General features: G+C 35.0%; 5 protein-coding genes across 9 annotated transcripts; 1 reads left to right on the forward strand and 4 right to left on the reverse strand.

The window, feature by feature from the left end:
- The first annotated feature begins 272 nt into the window (after positions 1–272).
- Positions 273–830, forward strand: LOC107417839 (SEED MATURATION PROTEIN 1). The gene has a single exon (XM_016026488.4). The coding sequence runs from the start codon at positions 329–331 to the stop codon at positions 662–664; it is 336 nt and encodes a 111-aa protein (XP_015881974.2). The 5' UTR covers positions 273–328; the 3' UTR covers positions 665–830.
- Positions 831–984: 154 nt separating this feature from the next.
- On the reverse strand, positions 985–2,738 carry LOC107417838 (transcription termination factor MTERF9, chloroplastic). The gene has a single exon (XM_016026487.4). It carries the CDS (start codon positions 2,418–2,420, stop codon positions 1,272–1,274), a length of 1,149 nt encoding a protein of 382 aa, XP_015881973.3. The 5' UTR covers positions 2,421–2,738; the 3' UTR covers positions 985–1,271.
- A 327-nt stretch (positions 2,739–3,065) lies between these two features.
- Positions 3,066–7,135, reverse strand: LOC107417854 (uncharacterized). 3 transcript variants are annotated; one of them, XM_025073434.3, is made up of 4 exons: positions 7,002–7,135; positions 5,566–5,966; positions 5,247–5,363; positions 3,066–5,135 (listed from the first exon to the last, which is right to left on the reverse strand). In XM_025073434.3, the coding sequence occupies exons 2-4, from the start codon at positions 5,851–5,853 to the stop codon at positions 3,327–3,329; spliced, it is 2,214 nt and encodes a 737-aa protein (XP_024929202.3). In that variant the 5' UTR covers positions 5,854–5,966; positions 7,002–7,135; the 3' UTR covers positions 3,066–3,326. The 3 variants fall into 3 exon arrangements, with proteins under 3 accessions (XP_024929202.3, XP_060670604.1, XP_024929200.3); XM_060814621.1 differs by lacking the exon at positions 7,002–7,135 and adding an exon at positions 6,852–6,995 and having other exon boundaries at positions 3,066–5,132; XM_025073432.3 differs by lacking the exon at positions 7,002–7,135 and adding an exon at positions 6,852–6,995.
- Positions 7,136–7,675: 540 nt separating this feature from the next.
- On the reverse strand, positions 7,676–10,197 carry LOC107417823 (uncharacterized). Of its 3 annotated transcripts, none has more exons than XM_048474237.2 (4): positions 9,799–10,197; positions 9,523–9,639; positions 8,232–9,400; positions 7,676–7,908 (listed from the first exon to the last, which is right to left on the reverse strand). In XM_048474237.2, the coding sequence occupies exons 1-3, from the start codon at positions 10,084–10,086 to the stop codon at positions 8,234–8,236; spliced, it is 1,572 nt and encodes a 523-aa protein (XP_048330194.2). In that variant the 5' UTR covers positions 10,087–10,197; the 3' UTR covers positions 7,676–7,908; positions 8,232–8,233. The 3 variants fall into 3 exon arrangements, with proteins under 3 accessions (XP_048330194.2, XP_048330193.2, XP_015881956.3); XM_048474236.2 differs by having other exon boundaries at positions 8,227–9,400; XM_016026470.4 differs by having other exon boundaries at positions 7,676–9,400.
- Positions 10,198–11,386: 1,189 nt separating this feature from the next.
- Positions 11,387–16,212, reverse strand: LOC107417840 (DEAD-box ATP-dependent RNA helicase 10). Its single transcript, XM_016026491.4, has 14 exons — positions 15,951–16,212; positions 15,618–15,781; positions 15,241–15,364; positions 15,080–15,149; positions 14,611–14,673; positions 14,450–14,524; positions 14,236–14,355; positions 13,686–13,727; positions 13,516–13,590; positions 12,717–12,863; positions 12,480–12,617; positions 12,075–12,186; positions 11,904–11,992; positions 11,387–11,806 (listed from the first exon to the last, which is right to left on the reverse strand). Exons 2-14 carry the CDS (start codon positions 15,760–15,762, stop codon positions 11,684–11,686), a joined length of 1,323 nt encoding a protein of 440 aa, XP_015881977.1. The 5' UTR covers positions 15,763–15,781; positions 15,951–16,212; the 3' UTR covers positions 11,387–11,683.
- Between the last annotated feature and the right edge of the window lie 460 nt (positions 16,213–16,672).

A 16,672-nucleotide genomic window follows, 5' to 3' on the forward strand; every position in this document is an offset into this window, starting at 1 on the left:
CACCATTTTCATAAGTTTAGCCTCACTAACCCTACCTTCTGCTTCTTTTATACCAACAGCTTTAGAACTTTTGCCGTCTAATAATTACATAATTAAAAAATAAATAAATAAATAAATAATAAAATGGTAGACAAAACACTTATAATTCAGTAGAAAAAGAGCCATGTGGCAGTTTTAAAGGTATACGTGTCAGCCTCTCCTTGAGAGAATCTGTCACGTATTCACTATAACATTGCATATGATCGGTCTTAGAACTCTCTCTCTCTCTATATATATATATATATATGGGGAAGCTGATAGTGGGGGGAACAATTTGTGTTCGAGAAAAATGGCAAAGAGCAAGGATGATATAAAGTATGGAACTGCACAGGCAAGGCTATCAGAGGATGAAGCAGTGAGGGTCGCTTACAAGCATGGAACTCCTCTTGAAGGAGGGAAAGTAGCTGATTCTGAACCTGTTGATTTATTCTCAAGTGCTCACAGTATTTCAAAGGCTAGTACTCATCAACAGGATCAGCCTGCAGATTCTTCCACTACTAATCAATCTCAGCAGCATCATGAGCCTCACATGGATGAAGGAGAAGGAGGAGGTAGGGAGTCCAATACGAGAAGTGCTAAATTCCCCAACAAATCCCCACCTTCTCTTAACACTAAATACGTCTAGGGAAACTCAAGTACTAAATGCCTCTAAAGAGTTGTAATTTTGCTTTACTTTCTTTTTGCCTTTCCTGTCTTTCTTCTCTTCCCCACTGCTTGTTTGGGGCGTAGATTTTGATATAATGAAGGCCCATGTTGCCAATGTTTAAAATAAGTTTCTATTTTCCTTTTCACGTATTGTCTCTCTGTGGAGCATGTGAGAAAAGAGTAGGCATTTTTATTTACAAAAACAAATACTTTGTTATGTGGTTCATGGAATTCTCCATATGGACATCCCTTTCTAGAATGTAATTAGATATGCATAACAATAAAACTTGCTGTAACACATAAGAGGATTGTGATTTAGAAATTACCAAAGTTTATACTTCAAATTAATGAATATTACAGAGTCACGATAATCTCAAGAGCACAAGAAGTCTGTATGATTGACCTTTTAGTCTGCGTTGTTACTACCCTTTGTGACCATAAATAACCATTTTAAACCACTCATTACAAATGGATACAACAAGGGCCAAACCTGATTATTCAGGCGAATCTGGAAAATGTATTAAGAAAATGAAATGAAAGATTGAGACAAAGATGTTTTCCCGGTTAATAAGCCAACAAAAAGATAATCAAAAAGGAAACCCATCACGGCTGTTCTTCTTTGATTCTATTGCCAATCGTTTTACCCTCTTTGCATTCATGTAACACGCCATCAATTCATCAGCAATTTCCTTTGGATGACAAGTAATAAACGCTTCCAAAAACCTCTTCTCCTTCATCCTCAAAGCCTTCAGCAATTCGGGTCCTTTAATCTGCAAGTCAAGACCCATTTCCTGCAACTTTGCTGCAAGAAGTATTCTGGGTCTAAGCCCAGCCTCCAAATTAGTGTACAGCAAAAATGGATGTTCAAGTACCACTTTAGCAGGAAGCTTCATTGTTCCAATAATGAAAGTCATATTCCTCTGAACTTTATCCACAGAAAGTGTAAGCACAAATGGAGAACGTCCAAAAAGACCAAAAACCTCATCTTCTGAGAACCCAAATTTCTCAAAATTTGCTAGTTTTCGACCAATTGTTTCAGACCTGGATATACCAATGAGAGTAACAACGTACTTGTACATCTTTGAATCCTTGGAAAGCTTGGTTTTGCGTATATATTCCATCTTTTCATCACCAAAAGAAGTTCTTGCTATCATTGTTGGACGCGAGAGAAGCATTGTGATCAAATCCTCTCTGCTCAAACCCATTTCTTCATACAAAGCAATGGCGGGCTTGATTGTCTTGTGGAAGTCATAAGTGAATAGAGAAGGATTCCTAACAAGGGCTTTCACAAGAACTTCCTTGGACCCAAAAATCGTCATAAAAAACTGAAGCCGCTCATCAAGACAACGGTTTATCCGACAACTGAGGAATCTAGGACGACAGTTGATGATCTTCACAAGGTCAGGAGCAGAGATTCCCAACCCACTGAGAATCTTGAGCTTAAATTGAAGACTGTTCAAATCAGCATTCCGCAAAGAAGGTCTGCGCATGAATATCATCGACAAATCATTATCATTGCAACCCCATCTCTTAAGAATCTCTGTAGAGTCACTCGGTTGATTCCCATCTTCTTCCCTTGGGCTCTCTTCCTCAGTTACACAATATGTCGAACAGGTGGTGAACGTGGGAATTGCATAAGTTCTCTGAACTGGGTATTTGGGCAAAGAGAACAAGTGCGACGAAACTGGGAAAAGAACAGAGCGGAGTTTGATTAGAGCATTAACTCCGGATTTCATGTCAATGGTAAAGAAATGCAGAGGAAACACTAACACTGACCCAGAAAGGATTTTCAACCATCAAAGCGCGAAAGCAGGGAAAACGGAAAACTGGGAATTGATTAAAACGAAGCTCTTATTTGAATTGTTCTTTGCGATAGAATGAAAGCAGCTGCAAATAACTTGATCGAAACCATTAAAGCCCGGAGCTTTTATTCTGTGAGGCGCAATGAATAGCCTACGAGTAAAAATGCTTGGCCTTGTATGAAAGGAGAGGCAAAGAATAGAAAGCGAGTATACTGATGTAGATTTTAAAATGGCGAAGGGTAGGCCCTTTGAAAAAAATAGAGAGATTTTTAATTATTATTATTATTATTATTATTTATTGTTGCTAAAAGAGTCATTTTTATGTTTATGTTTGCGGTTAGGCCCTTAAAAAAAGTACAAATTATAAACCAGGCTTTTTCCTTTCTTACCTTTACAATTTTCTTTTCACTCATAAGTTTTCACAATATAATAATATAATTATTTTGTAATTAGTATAATTTTTATTTGCCAGACCATTGATGCTAAGCCCATTTTTTTGCTCCATTCTCTGTCAAAATTGTACATAGCTATTGTCTCTAAAACATCTTCAAAGAACTTTCATATGGTGAGGCATGTAAAGCAGCCTAAAATCATATTTGATTTGATTTGATATCCTATCGTTCGAGGCCTAGTTACAGTTTTCAAAAGCTTGGCCGAGTGGTCAAAAAACAAAACAAATCTACCCCTGCTCAACTGGATCAACTCCTATGGAAGCCCAGCCAAAGTGGTAAAAAAAAAAAAAAAAGAATGTATTTTCTATCACATCCATTCCTGTGCTCATCTATATATCAATTCCTATGCTAAACAGCCAAAAAGAACCAATCACCATAGTTAAAGACTTTAAGACCTCTTTGAACGACGTTTATAGGTTTTCAATGTCTTTGTAACAGTCTCAAAACCTGAGTTCAGTCTGTCACCAAAACCCTCTCCCAACTTCAGCTCATGATAAGTCAAGTTGTCATCTTTAGACCAAGTGGCCGGAGACATTTTGTTTTCACAACCAGTTCTGTTGGTTTTGCTGGATTCCTCACAATTTTCAATGTCTTCTTTACCAGCAGAGCTTTCTTGAGAAGGCATTTGCATGTTAACACAGCCTGTAGGACCGAAAGTTTGAACATCAGTTGAATTATAGAATGATGGCCTGATTAATTTTCTCCGGGGTTGACGTTCAAATGTGCCATTGCTCTTTGAACCATCTCTACAGTCTCTTTCCTCAGTTAGATTCCCTCTCTTCAGCATTTCACCCATCTGGACATCCTTCTTAAAATGCTCTTTGCATTCATGTTTCCTAACTGAAACTACAGGTTCCCTTTTCAGTGTCTTTGAACCATCTCTGAAGTCTCTTTGCTCAGTTGCATCCCTTCTCTTCAGCATTTCACCCTTCTGGATAACCTTCTTAGAATGCTCTTCATATTCATGTTTCCAAATTGAAACTACAGGTTCTGTTATCAATTTCTTTGAACCATCTTTATGGTCTCTTTCATCGGTTGTATCCTTTCTCTTCAGCATTTCACACATCTTGACACCCTTCTTAAACTGCTCTTCATATTCATGTTTAGAAATTGAAAGTACAGGTTCTCTTCTCATCATCGTCAAACCATCTCTACAGTCTCTTTCATTGGTTGGATCCCTTCTCTTAGGGATTTTATCCATCTGGATACCCTTCTTATATTGCTCTTCATATTCATGTTTCCGAATTGAAACTACAGGTTCTCTTATCAATGTCTTCCGGAGGTCATTTTCCTGCAATACATCCGACCATGTTTCCATAGAATTGTCCACTATGCAACTGTCATTTTTTACTGGAACAGTTTGTTTGGTTTTTCTTGCGTTCTTGTTCTGCTTACCATTTACCCACTGCAACCTTGAGAAGACAGAATTATCCCGCCTAACAGACTCTGAAACCTTACCCAAGCGAGCAAACACACCAGATCTCTTCACTACAGAAACCTCACTGTTATCTCCATTGTAATCTAATAGATTGTTTGGAAAGGACGATGGTAGGTAATCTCCAAAATTAGTTCTAAGATCTTCAGAAAAGTGTACTAAGTTTCCTGGCTCCTCTCCATAGATACTTGGCTGATTGAAAGATAAGGAAGTTGGAATGAAATCTCCAAGGTTGGTTCTACAATCTTCAGAATAGTGTTTCAAGTATTGTGACTCCTCTCTATAGATACTAGGCTCATTGACAGTGAAGGATGCTGGTATCAAATCTCCGACGTCACTTCTAAGATGTTCATAAGAGTGTTTCAAATTTTCTGGCTCCCCTCTATACAAAATAGGTTCACTGTAATATGATATATGGCTAGGGAGGGACAAAGGTATGGAATTTCCAAGGCCAGTTCTGAGATACTCAGAAGCATGCAAGTATTCTGGCTCCTCTCTATGCATAATAGATTGACTTCCCCGACCAAAATTACTCATAGCAGATTCATGTCCTAACGTGCTGCAATCACTTCCTACCACATCTAAGTTTCCACAAGATAATTTCCTTCGGGAATTTGGATTTCGTTTCTCCATTTCTTCAACTTCTATAACAAACTTGTGATGATGTTTCTTGACATGCCGTTTCTTGTCACATGTTAAATTTTGGACATTTGCATCTTCCACCTTTCTACAATGGAACAAACTTAACAGCATATTGACCTGCTTTAAACCATATCAAATACTAAACACTTTATTCTAAAGGAATACACAGACATACATACTTATTACGGAACTACAAAATTATTGTTCAAGATGCATAGAAAGAAAGTAAACCTGATCTCGAGACAAACCCAAATTAAATTTGTTATGAGTGAAGTAATTCTCCTTGATTGGGTCTCGGAACTCATTTTCACAAAGAGGATGGCAGTTCCAAATTGTGGTAAATCGAACCTGGTTAAATGTAAAGCATAATATGCATTAAGAAATTTTCTTTTTGTCAAGAAACAAGGGAATAAAATAGCCGAAAAGTGACACATAAAGTGACTAAACCCATCTACTCACAAAAATAAAAGAATAAAGATGGACACCCATCTTGGTGCAAGAACAGAGAAGGAAACTGCAAATAATTTATCTTGGATACAAAGAGCACTACCTGTGCAGGAAATTGCCTTCCAGATGAAGTAAATGCATGAGGAATGATATCCATCTCGCCATTAGAAGTTGCCTTAAAAACACCATAGAGTTCTCGCTTCTCATATTCAAACAGAAATAAAATCATCCCAGGCTTTACATCCCTAACAAAATCAGCATAAGAGTGGGAAAGTGCAAATATCTTTCTTTCCAAACACTCTCCGAAAGTAGTGCAACTCGCCATGAAGATTGCACCAGACTCTGGAAACTGACCAGATACCTCATTTTTCTGCAAGCCCTTCGATTTCATCTGTCTTGAGAAAGACAGATCCAAACCCAGTAATAATTATGACAGAGAGGAAAGATCCCAACTACTAGCTAATACTCAAGAATAAGCTCCAAGTACCTTTTATTTTAGCTCAACTGAGACAAAAGAGCAAAAACATGAAAGAGTTTCAAGTCGGTCAGAAGAAGCAAATTACAATTATAATTCACATAAAAAATCATGGAGACTGTTAGCTTATGGCCAATATGATCTTGTTAGTTTCAGAATCACAAACAGTTCCAATGAAAGCATTACAACTTCGATGCAATAACAGGAAAGTCATGATCCAAATTTCCAACTAATTGCATAAAATTTATATATAATGATCAAAGTTTAACTGATAGCATTAGCTTTACACAAGCCAAACTTAATGGAACCAGAAAAAATAAGTTCGTGTCTGCACCAAACTTAATGAACCAAAAAAAATAACATCCAAGTGTCTACAGATTAAGACATACATTTTTAAGGTACCCCAACAGGAGCTGCGCTAAAAGACCAAATAATAATAATGCACTAAAATAATCAGATTTAATGTGGTACTTTTATTCCTATGAAAAATTTAGAAGGTTCTGAATTAAAGTTCTTAAATAAATTCTGACGTGTAAAATAGAGACTAGAAAATATTTGAAACAAAAGGGAAAAAAAAATTATTTTCGAACTAAAAACCTAAAAAGCTTGAACTTCTATACTATTATTACCATCAGTGCAGTGCTTCAAGTATTATAATCGAAAAATCAATTTTTTTATTATTTTATACCCAAAAATCAAACTCACTAAACCCAAATTTTCATTCCAACATATATAAAACAACATTAATCTCTCTTCTTCTCTCTATTTCTTTCCACGTTTACCAATCCCAACATCATTTGGGTGCCAAGAAAACCCAAAGAAAAGGGGAAAAAAATTTTGGTTTTTAGAATAGAAATAGTACATTATGGTTTCCGAAAGAAGAAAATTACTGATAAAGTTTTGAACTTGCAAACCTCTTTTTAACTCCTAAAGCAAAATATTGAATCTTTCTCTTCTACCCTCCATTTTCTTCCTCCCATATTCCCAGCATTTTAGGCAGAGAAACACAGGAAAATAAAAGCGAGAGAGAAAAACCAACTTTTTTTCATGTTCAAAAACTGTACCTTTTTACTTGGGTCTGTTAGATTGAGAGAGCGGGAGAGTACCAATTTCTGAATTTTGCTGCATAAAGAAACAAGCCCCGAAAAGCACTAACCGACAAAAATAATATAATAATTAAATAAAAATCGGATAGAGAAATAGAGTGACTGTGACAACTATCAGCCGTTGGATCAATTTTCATTCTGTTTTGGATGGTAATTTTTCTAGCCGTTGGATTCCTTGGTTTACTTCTGTTTTTAATAATTTTATATTCCTAGGTCAACTGCATTTCCTTCTTCTCCGTTGACTACAGTTTTATAACTCTCCCAAAAAATTTTTAAAATAATTTAATGCATAATAAATCATCATCTGGTTATTTATTAGCTTTTTATTTATTTATTTATTTATTTTTGCTATTGGTTAAAACAACCAATTCTTAAGGATGAAATTTCTGGCTTTACCTTGGAAGCTGATCAAGGTTTCTTTTTTTATTTTATTTTATTATATTCCCCAATCGAAGTTACCATATATATACAAACATTACCCGAATTATTTTCTATATTTAGTATGTTATTTGGTTTCAGCAATTGATACAATTTGATAGTTTCAGCCCAAAAAAAAAAAAAAAAAAAAAATTGATACCTTTTGATAGTGATGCTAGGTCTGTTATGAATAAGGAATTGTGTCTAACAAGCTCTTTACTTCAAACCCCGCTCATTATTGCTCATTATTTACAGAAGAAAAGAAAGATGTTGATTTTGTCAATAAAACAAAAATGCTAACAAAGATTCAAAAAATGTTGCACAGAGAATACGATCTCATCTTCTTGTTCTATCTTGGATGACTTCCCATTCTTGAAACTTGTCAATATCTTCCTCATCATCATCTCCACTAGCCGTCCCCTTCTTGCATCCTTTCTCCTTAATTTTCCTTACAGAATTCAAACACAAGTTTCATTAATCAATAACAAACCAATCATATTTAATATGGAAGTGCAATTATATTTACTATCTAGCAAACCAATGAGAACATAACATGCATAATATTCAAGGCACCCCAAAATTATAACAAAAGGATATAAAAACATAGCTGTAAGCACGCAGTCAATTAAAGAAATAATTATATAAGGTTTAGGAATAGAACTATTTAAACTAATCATAAACTGAAAATTTGTTGAATGGATGCAAAAAAAGAGTCAGCCCGTCTATCAGTGGTTTTTGCTACAGAGAATGCCCCTCACAATCCCACCTCACCATCAGCTTTCAGCTTCTGAGGACTTGTAAAATGACGGTCGAACCAATTTTCTCCTTGGCCGACTTTCAAATGTGGAGTTGCTCTTCTCTTCGGCCAAGGTTTCTAGTTGATTGTTTCCATTCAACGTGGAGTTGCTATTTGAACCTTCAACAACGACTCTTTCCTCATTTGGATCCCTTTTCTTCAGCAATTTATCAGTCTGGATACCACTCATAAAATTGTATTCACATTCATCATTCTGAAATGAAACAACAGGTTCTCTTATGGATGTCTTCCACTGGTCATCTTCCTGCAATATATCCAAGGATGTTTCTACTGACATGTCCACTTTACAACTGTATCTTGCCTGAACAGTGTAGTTGGCTTTCCTTACCTTCTTGTTCCTCTTTCCATTTCCCCACCTCAACCTTGTGGAGGTTGCATTATCCTTCCTAACAGGTTCTGAAACCTTACCCAATCGCGCAAATACGCTGATTCTCTTCTCCACCACACAATCCCCATTCATAGCTCTATGGCAATCTCCTACATTCTTAGGGCAGGGCAAAGGTATGGAATCTTCAAGAAGAGTTTTAAGATCATTGGGATTGTGTTTCATATTTGCAGGCTCCTCAATAAACACTATAGGTCCACCACAATCTAATACATCATCAGGGAAGGACAAAGGTATAAAATCTCCAAGGTCAGTTCTTAGATCTTTAGAAGATTGATTCAAGTTTTGTGGCTCCTCTGTATGCATACCGGCTCCATTTTGATCGGTAGTATCGTCCAAGGGGGACAATGGTATGAAATTTTCAAGGTCATTATTAAGATCTTTGGAAGACCCTTTCAAGTTTTCTGACTCCTCACTGTTCATGCTGAGTTGACTTCCCTGACCAAAGTTACTCAAACCAGAGTCACGTCCTAAAGAGCTGCAACCAGTTCCTGAAATCAGTGAGCAACTGATACAATGGGCCTCATGACACTCAGTGTCATTAGAGGAAGTGCTTCTCAGTTGCTTGCATATCCGATCCAACACTCCACTACTAATTCTCCTTCTGGTTTTAAGACTTCTCTTCTCCCTTTCTTCATCTCCACCATGAAATCTGTGGCGTTTCTTGTTACACGTTAAATTTTGAACTAGTGCAACTTCCACTTTTCTGGAACTGAACAATCCTAAAAGTCCATTGACCTGCTTTAAACCATATCAAATCTTAAATAGATTGTTCTATAGGGAAACATACACTTCCATACGTTAAAACTTTATGCACATTAACCATTGTACTGTCAAAGATGGATAGGAAAAAAGTAAACCTGTTCTCGAGACAAACCAAAATTAAATTTTTTAGGAGTAAAGTAGTTGTCCTTGATGAAATCACAGAACTCGCTTTCATGAAGACGATTAGAATTCCAAATTGTGGTAAATCGAACCTGGATAGAATGTAAAGCACAACAAGCATTATATAAAAATCGGAAAATAAAAAATGAGAAAGAAATACCCAAAATTCATACAAAAGGAAACTATTCCGATCTGCTAAAAGGGTAAAAATTCATACCAGTCCACGAACAGAGAAATATAAAGACCAATACCTGAGCAGGAAACTTCATTCCAGAAGAATTATATGCATGAGGAACAATATTCATTGCTCCATCAGAACTCGCCTCAAAAACACCATAGAGTTCTCGATTCCCATATTCAAAGAGAAACAAAATCATCCCAGCCTTTATTTCTCTGACAAAATCAGCATGTGCAAAGGGAAGTCCAAAGATCTTTCTTTCAAAACATTCTTCCATTGTAGTGCAATTCGAAATGAAGATTGCACCATACTCAGGAAACCGTCCTGATGCGTCATTTCTCTTAAAACCCTGAAATTTCATAGCTGTCCCAAAAAGACGAATCCAAACCCACTAAGAATTATAACGGAGAGAAAATCCAACCTAACTACTCGTTTACCCTCAAAATTAAACTCAAAAATCCTTTTTCTTCTAGCTCAAGCTACGCAACAGTGAAAGATAAATCAGAACCAATATTCACATAAAAAAAAAAATATATATATATATATATATATATCAAGAAGTCAAATAGTTTACGTCCAAATACCATAAATTTAGTTCCATAATCGCAAATCAACACCATTAAAGGTATTTCAGCCCAGCTACTAGTTTACAGTCAAAACTAAGCTCAAAAATCCTTTTCACATAAAAAAAAAAATAAATAAATAAAAAATCAAGAAGTCTAAAACAGTTAGCGTCTGAAATACAAAATCAATTTAGTTCCAGAATCACAACCAACTCCATTAATCAAAGGCATTTTAAGCTTCGGAGCAAATACGACATAAGTCATATCCAACTAATTATTTTGACTTTAACCCCCCAAAAAAAAAAAAAAAAAAAAAAGAAGAAGAAAGGAACCTGGTAACACCCAAATTTCAATCTTATTCTCTCTATGTTTCACACTACAGTTAAGAAGCCGCATGCAAATGTCTAACTTCTTAAAGGAAAATTACTCATTATCGTACTCTCTTCTTCATTTTTTTTTTCCCCTCTTATTTTCTCAGCAACCAAACAAGGCGTGAAAAACTAATAAACAAAATCAAAGAAAGAGAAAACCGATTATTTTTTATTTTTCACGTACCTTTTGGAAGTTGGTAGGTTAGGTACGGAAAGCGGGAGAGAGAGCAAAATTCTTTAATTTGGCACTTTGCAGGGAGAATATATATACGTATATATATATATATATATACCCGTTAAACAAAATGGGAGAAAGCGAAATCTTAAGGGGGGTGAAAAGAAAAAAAAAAGACCAACTCTGGCTATCAGCTGTTGGATCTATTTTTATTTTTATTCATCGATGTCATCCTAATCTTGTTTTTAATTTTATTTATTTATTTTGGCAATGGTGACCCGTTATTTGCTTTTTGGGAAGTAAATAATGAAAATAAGAACAAATTACGTATAAATTCCTAGAATACTGCCGTAGTTCGATTTAATTGATTAACCTATTTTATACCTTGAAGCTTGTCATTTCTTTTCTTTTCTTTTCTTTTCTTTTTTCCCCATTTTATTCCCTAATTTTATTTCAAATATTATATTAATAAGAAAAATAAGTTACAATATTATATTAAAGAAAAAAAAAATTTCTGAGTTTTTTATCACTTTGACAGTTCTGCATTCAATCTTACCACACACAGTAAATTATCAAGCTATATAATTATAAGGTCAAATATCTACTATGCAATTTCCCAATGGCTATGTTCACTTGGATTTCCAATGATGTTCAACATATGGTATTTTTTTTTTTTTTTTCTTTTGCTTTTCATAGGGGAAATAAACATAATAGACAGCATGCCAATCTGATATTTTACTTCAAAACCTAACTCATAAATTAAGGGGTGGGGGAAAAAAAAGAGAGAGAGAAATAAATGCTAACTAAAATTAACAAAATTTCCAAAATTGTTGCATAGAGCAGCCAATCTCATTTTCTCTTTGACTTCTTAGACGACTTTCCGTTCTTGAAGCTAGTATACCTATCAAAACCTTCTTCACCATCATCTCCACCACCACCCCTTCTCTTCTTGCCTCCTTTCTCTTTAAGTTCCTACAGATGTTCAACAAAGAGTTTCATTAACCAATGACTAGAAATATAAAATATGTTATTCTGTGCAGTGAAACATATTTATAAAAGCGGCAATTACAATGGCAGATAATCTTTTAGCCTCATTGACACGTTCATATAGTAAAAGAACTTCCTCTTGTTGAGCAGGATATTCAGCTAACTTCTTCCCTGAAACATTAAAACATGTCGTAAGTCTCTCGAACAACCTTTCTTCGATGCTTGATGGAACAAATAAGCAAGCATCCCTTACCAATTAGCTGCTCAATCTGTAGATACCACTCCAACTCATACTGACTCAATAGGGAGACCGCCACACCAGATCTTCCTGCCCGAGCAGTTCTTCCCACTCGATGTATATAATCCTGCAGCCCACATGAAGTTAGTAAATTAGGGTATGGATAACAAGTTCACAACTAGTGAACTAATTATTTCTAATATTCATCATATAAAGAGATAGTTAAACAAGAGAACAAATATTACTGAATAAAGATATAAATGTCTTATACATAACTCCAGAACTAAATTGGAACGTAAAAGGAGGTGCAGAAAATAGAGAAGCTTATTGGTCAATTTCATCTCAATATGCTAGGATGATCCATGGAATATTATATATCAGATTTAACCCTAGGATAGGACAGAAGACAGTAAGACTGACCTTGGAGTTCATAGGGATATCATAATTAATAACCACATCCACAGATGGAATGTCCAGTCCTCGACTTGCCACATCAGTGCATATAAGTATATTACACTCTCCAGCCTTGAACATATTTAAGGCTCCAAGTCTCTTTGGCTATCAAAAGAAATTAGGTTGGACAACATCTGAAAAACAACCAAAAGAGAGGGAGAGGCAAGGCATTTTAAATCACCATGAAAAATTAAATGTATATACCTGGCTCATTTGACCACTAATTGGGATGGCCCTAAAGCCAAGTTTTCGAAGAGTCACAGCCAGAAAGCGTGTTGCATCGCACGTACGGGTGAAAACCATCGTTGTAGATCCAGTCATTTCAGTAAGCATATAAACTAGATAGCAATCCTGCAAGCACAAGATATCCAAGTAAAATATTAAGTTCCAACCACATATATCAACTGAAACAAACCACATGTCATACAGCAAATTAGATTACTGTTCATACCAACTACAATACTTCATAAGCACAATTTTCGAATTAAGGAGCTTGCTTCTAGGTTAAACAAAGCAAGACAATATTACATCTTACATTAGTCATGTATTTTCAAGCCGCTGCAAAACATATCACATCTTCAGGTTTACTACTTATTTCTGCCCATGTCATGAAATTTGGAAGTATGTGATGGAAACTAGAAGTTGTTATAACTAGGGATAATTCATTTATCCCTCCACCTTAATAAGATTTAATAAAGTTGTATAGCTTTTAAGTCCAGAAGACTAAATATTTTCACATGATTGACATATTGCTCAAGCATTTGTTAGAGCAATTAGGGGACTCCTTTCCACCATCCTTGAGAATAACATCATTAAAAAGGGGATATTTTAGCCAATAAGAAAGTTTACCAACAAAACTACCCGATATTCATTAACAATCAATTAAACTTAAGCGTCAGAGCTATTGGTATGTATCACCGCCTAACAGCCATAATACTTGGATAGAAATAACATAATTTCTAGAAATCAACAAAATAATTCTAATACCAAGATAAGGAGTAACCTTATATTTAGCAGGCACAAAGCAATATTGTTGCTTCAGTGTGTCAACAGTAGAATATTTTGATGCAGCTTCAATCTGTAATTACCAAAAACAAGATAATCACTAGCATTCAGGGGGGCCCAAAAAAAGAAAAAATCTATGAATCAACATGCGGAATTATTTTACTGTACCTTCACAGGGTTCCTTAGACAAGCCCTTTGAAGCTTTCGAACCTGAATCAAGAACAACAATGTATGTGAAAGATTCAGAATTGTTTTTACCAGGCAAAAAAACACATTCAAAATCTTAAAATATTTTACATTTATAACAGAAAACCATATTTGAAGATGCTAGCATTAATTTCTTAAGTCGATGAAACTCTGGTAAACATTCTAAAAACCCTTGGCATCAGCAATAACAAAAGTGCTGTAATAACTCTATACAAAGGCCATAATCTTTGCACAAGAAGTGGATGTTGCAGACTAGAAAACTGAAAGTGTGTAATGCAACTCTAAATAATATCGTAAAAGTGTTCCCAAAATACAGGAAACATAAATTAAGGGGGCCATTGTGAGTCTTTTAAAAAGTTTCACCTGCTTTGGGAAGCAGGTGGCATAAGAGCAGGAACAGACAATACCGCATTGCATATAAGGAATTGAATTCTACCAGTTTCTTGGAAATTGATAATGGTATATCTGACACATGCTTTCAAAAGTAATTCAAGGTACAATAGTATATTACCTTTTTGGTCATAGTAGCAGAAAACAAATATGTTTTCCGCTCACGAGGGATCACATTAAGAATTTCATCAAGTGATTTCTCAAAGTCCTCATTAAGCAACCTGTCTGCCTCATCTAAAACCTGCTCAACGTGCATGCACATCATACAACTGATCAAAAATTATAGAATATAGTGAAACTTTAGAAAGTAAAATAAATGTCATATAGATGCATACCAGATATTTCAGAGTGCGGAGAGAAAAGCCCTTTGTGTTTTTTAAGTGATCCATAAGGCGTCCAGGTGTAGCAACCTACGAGGAAATAAAATTAAAAAGTTAGAAAAGAAAATAATAACAGAATCTAGCAAGGCCACCAATCTAGAGGAACAAACACTTACAATAATGTGCGGCCTCTTTGCAAGGTTGATAGCTTGTTGCCCCATGTCTATCCCTCCAACAAGCTACAGCAATTTGAAAACAATGTTAAGCAACATAGTCAATGTCAACAGTAAACAAAAATTAACAACCTCCCAACCAGCAACATCAGAATGTGAGCACAAGACTCTTGATCATGAAAAGGGCAGAGTCATTAGCAACATCAGAATGTGAGCACAAGACTCTTGATCATGAAAAGGGCAGTCATTCTTTATTTTCTTATTTAGTTAATTCAACATTACGGAAAATAAACAACAGAGACAGAACTTTAAGACACTTATTAGCACAAGATTACTAATCATTTTACTAGAATTCATATATGTTGATCGTTGTGAAAAGCTTAAGGTTAAAAATCCATTGTCCTAAAGCTAATAATCACAACGTTCTTATATGCAAAAATGTTGCGAGATTTAATTTAAACTAACTGCTCACCACTGCACATTTAAGGCCAATTTCAGATCCTAAAGCTTCAAACTGCTCGGAAATCTGAATTGCAAGCTCTCTGTAACAACAAGATCAAACAATTCAATGCTAGAAGGAAAAACTCTAAATTCCCCGTTTCACAATCAACTTATTGAAAAACAATAACTAACCTAGTTGGTGACAATACGCAAGCAAAAAATGGATGTTGAGCTTCTAAAAGAGCTTGCAATATGGGAAGAGCAAAAGCACCAGTTTTACCTGAACCCGTTTGAGCAAGTCCAATCAAGTCCTTCCCTACAATAACAAAAAAATGCATATTTGAGCACCATAACATCAAGTATAAGTATAGGTGAAACGGATACAGACCCATTTGGTTAATTGGTTTCCGAAAGGGGAAAAAAGATAAAACAAAATAATTTTTTTTAATCTTTAGAAAGAGAATATTTTTATCACAAAATTATGCAAATAAAGTGAAAAGGGAACAACTTGGGCATTTATATTTGACAAAATAAAACCAGAAAGAGCAAAAGAGAGAGAGAGCAAAAACCTTCAAGAGCATGAGGAATGGCTTCGGCCTGAATTCTGGAAGGGTTTTTCCAACCCAATTTATCACACGCCGCCACCAATTGCTCGCATACTCCCAAACCCTCAAACGTCTTGACCTCCTCGTTTTCGTTTTCCTCAGACGCCATTTTCAATCCTTAATTTACCCTTAAAAAAATAAAAAAAATAAAAATAAAAAAGCATTTTTTCTCCTTCAAATTTACTATGATTCAGCTTTGGCTCAATTGTTTAACTTGCAAGCTAAAAATATATAATTATAAGAAAAAAAAAGTTATATATATATATATATATATTCTACGCAGAAAGCAAGCTGAACCTTCTACGACGCTGTACGAGAAAGAGGATGAACCGACGAGAGTGAGTATCTGAACCAGGGGAAGCGTGAAGTTTTAACTGGCTGGTGATAGCTAACGTTAAAAAACGGCGTCGTATCCTCGAATGAACCAGCGAAGAGAGAGAAAAAAAATCTGAACCCAAGAGGTGCAGTGTAGGGTTTTAGACGCTGATAGCTTCTTCTGCTTCTCCTCCTTCCCCTACGGCGCTCTTTGGTCGAAAAGTTTTAAAAACGATGCCTTCGCTCATATTTATATTTTATGTATTTCCATGTATTTTTATTTAAGTCGAAGTAATATTTGTGTCTGCCCAGAAAATAATAACAATAATAATTAATAATAATATACAATAAAATTAATAAATCACAATCTGGTTATTAGCTTTCTGAAAAATCATAAAAATAAACTAGTAATGGGAAAAATAAACTATAGCTTCATTAGTTTTAGATTTTTTTTTTTCCTCAACTTAGTTACCAGTATTATATAAAATTAAAAAATTAAATAAAAAATACCCAAAAACTTTTTTTTGGAATAGTAAATTGGTTTGAATTGGAATAAACTATTTTAAAATTTGATTTATCTATTACAACAATTTTACTATTTATCACTAACAATGATAATATTGAAACCATTCATGTTAAATGAATAATTCTATTATCTAATAAAAGAAAATGAACCCCTTTTAGGATACAAATTAAATTATCAC

Source organism: Ziziphus jujuba, chromosome 2 (assembly GCF_031755915.1).
Source record: "Ziziphus jujuba cultivar Dongzao chromosome 2, ASM3175591v1".
NCBI lineage: Eukaryota > Viridiplantae > Streptophyta > Magnoliopsida > Rosales > Rhamnaceae > Ziziphus > Ziziphus jujuba.

Bases quoted from the DNA above. Each gene is read 5' to 3' on its own strand.
- LOC107417838 (XM_016026487.4), bottom strand. From the start codon at position 2,420: ATGAAATCCGGAGTTAATGCTCTAATCAAACTCCGCTCTGTTCTTTTC.
- LOC107417840 (XM_016026491.4), bottom strand. From the start codon at position 15,762: ATGGCGTCTGAGGAAAACGAAAACGAGGAGGTCAAGACGTTTGAGGGT. The intron at 14,674-15,079 runs GTGAGCAGTTAG...AAATTGCTGTAG, and splicing joins TTGGCCTTAAATGTGCAGTG to CTTGTTGGAGGGATAGACAT. The intron at 13,591-13,685 runs GTACAGTAAAAT...TGGTAATTACAG, and splicing joins GTCTAAGGAACCCTGTGAAG to ATTGAAGCTGCATCAAAATA.
- LOC107417839 (XM_016026488.4), top strand. From the start codon at position 329: ATGGCAAAGAGCAAGGATGATATAAAGTATGGAACTGCACAGGCAAGG.
- LOC107417854 (XM_025073434.3), bottom strand. From the start codon at position 5,853: ATGAAATCGAAGGGCTTGCAGAAAAATGAGGTATCTGGTCAGTTTCCA. The intron at 5,364-5,565 runs GTAGTGCTCTTT...ACATTTAACCAG, and splicing joins GAAGGCAATTTCCTGCACAG to GTTCGATTTACCACAATTTG. The intron at 5,136-5,246 runs GTTTACTTTCTT...TATGGTTTAAAG, and splicing joins TGGGTTTGTCTCGAGATCAG to CAGGTCAATATGCTGTTAAG.
- LOC107417823 (XM_048474237.2), bottom strand. From the start codon at position 10,086: ATGAAATTTCAGGGTTTTAAGAGAAATGACGCATCAGGACGGTTTCCT. The intron at 9,640-9,798 runs GTATTGGTCTTT...CATTCTATCCAG, and splicing joins GAATGAAGTTTCCTGCTCAG to GTTCGATTTACCACAATTTG. The intron at 9,401-9,522 runs GTTTACTTTTTT...GGTTTAAAGCAG, and splicing joins TTGGTTTGTCTCGAGAACAG to GTCAATGGACTTTTAGGATT.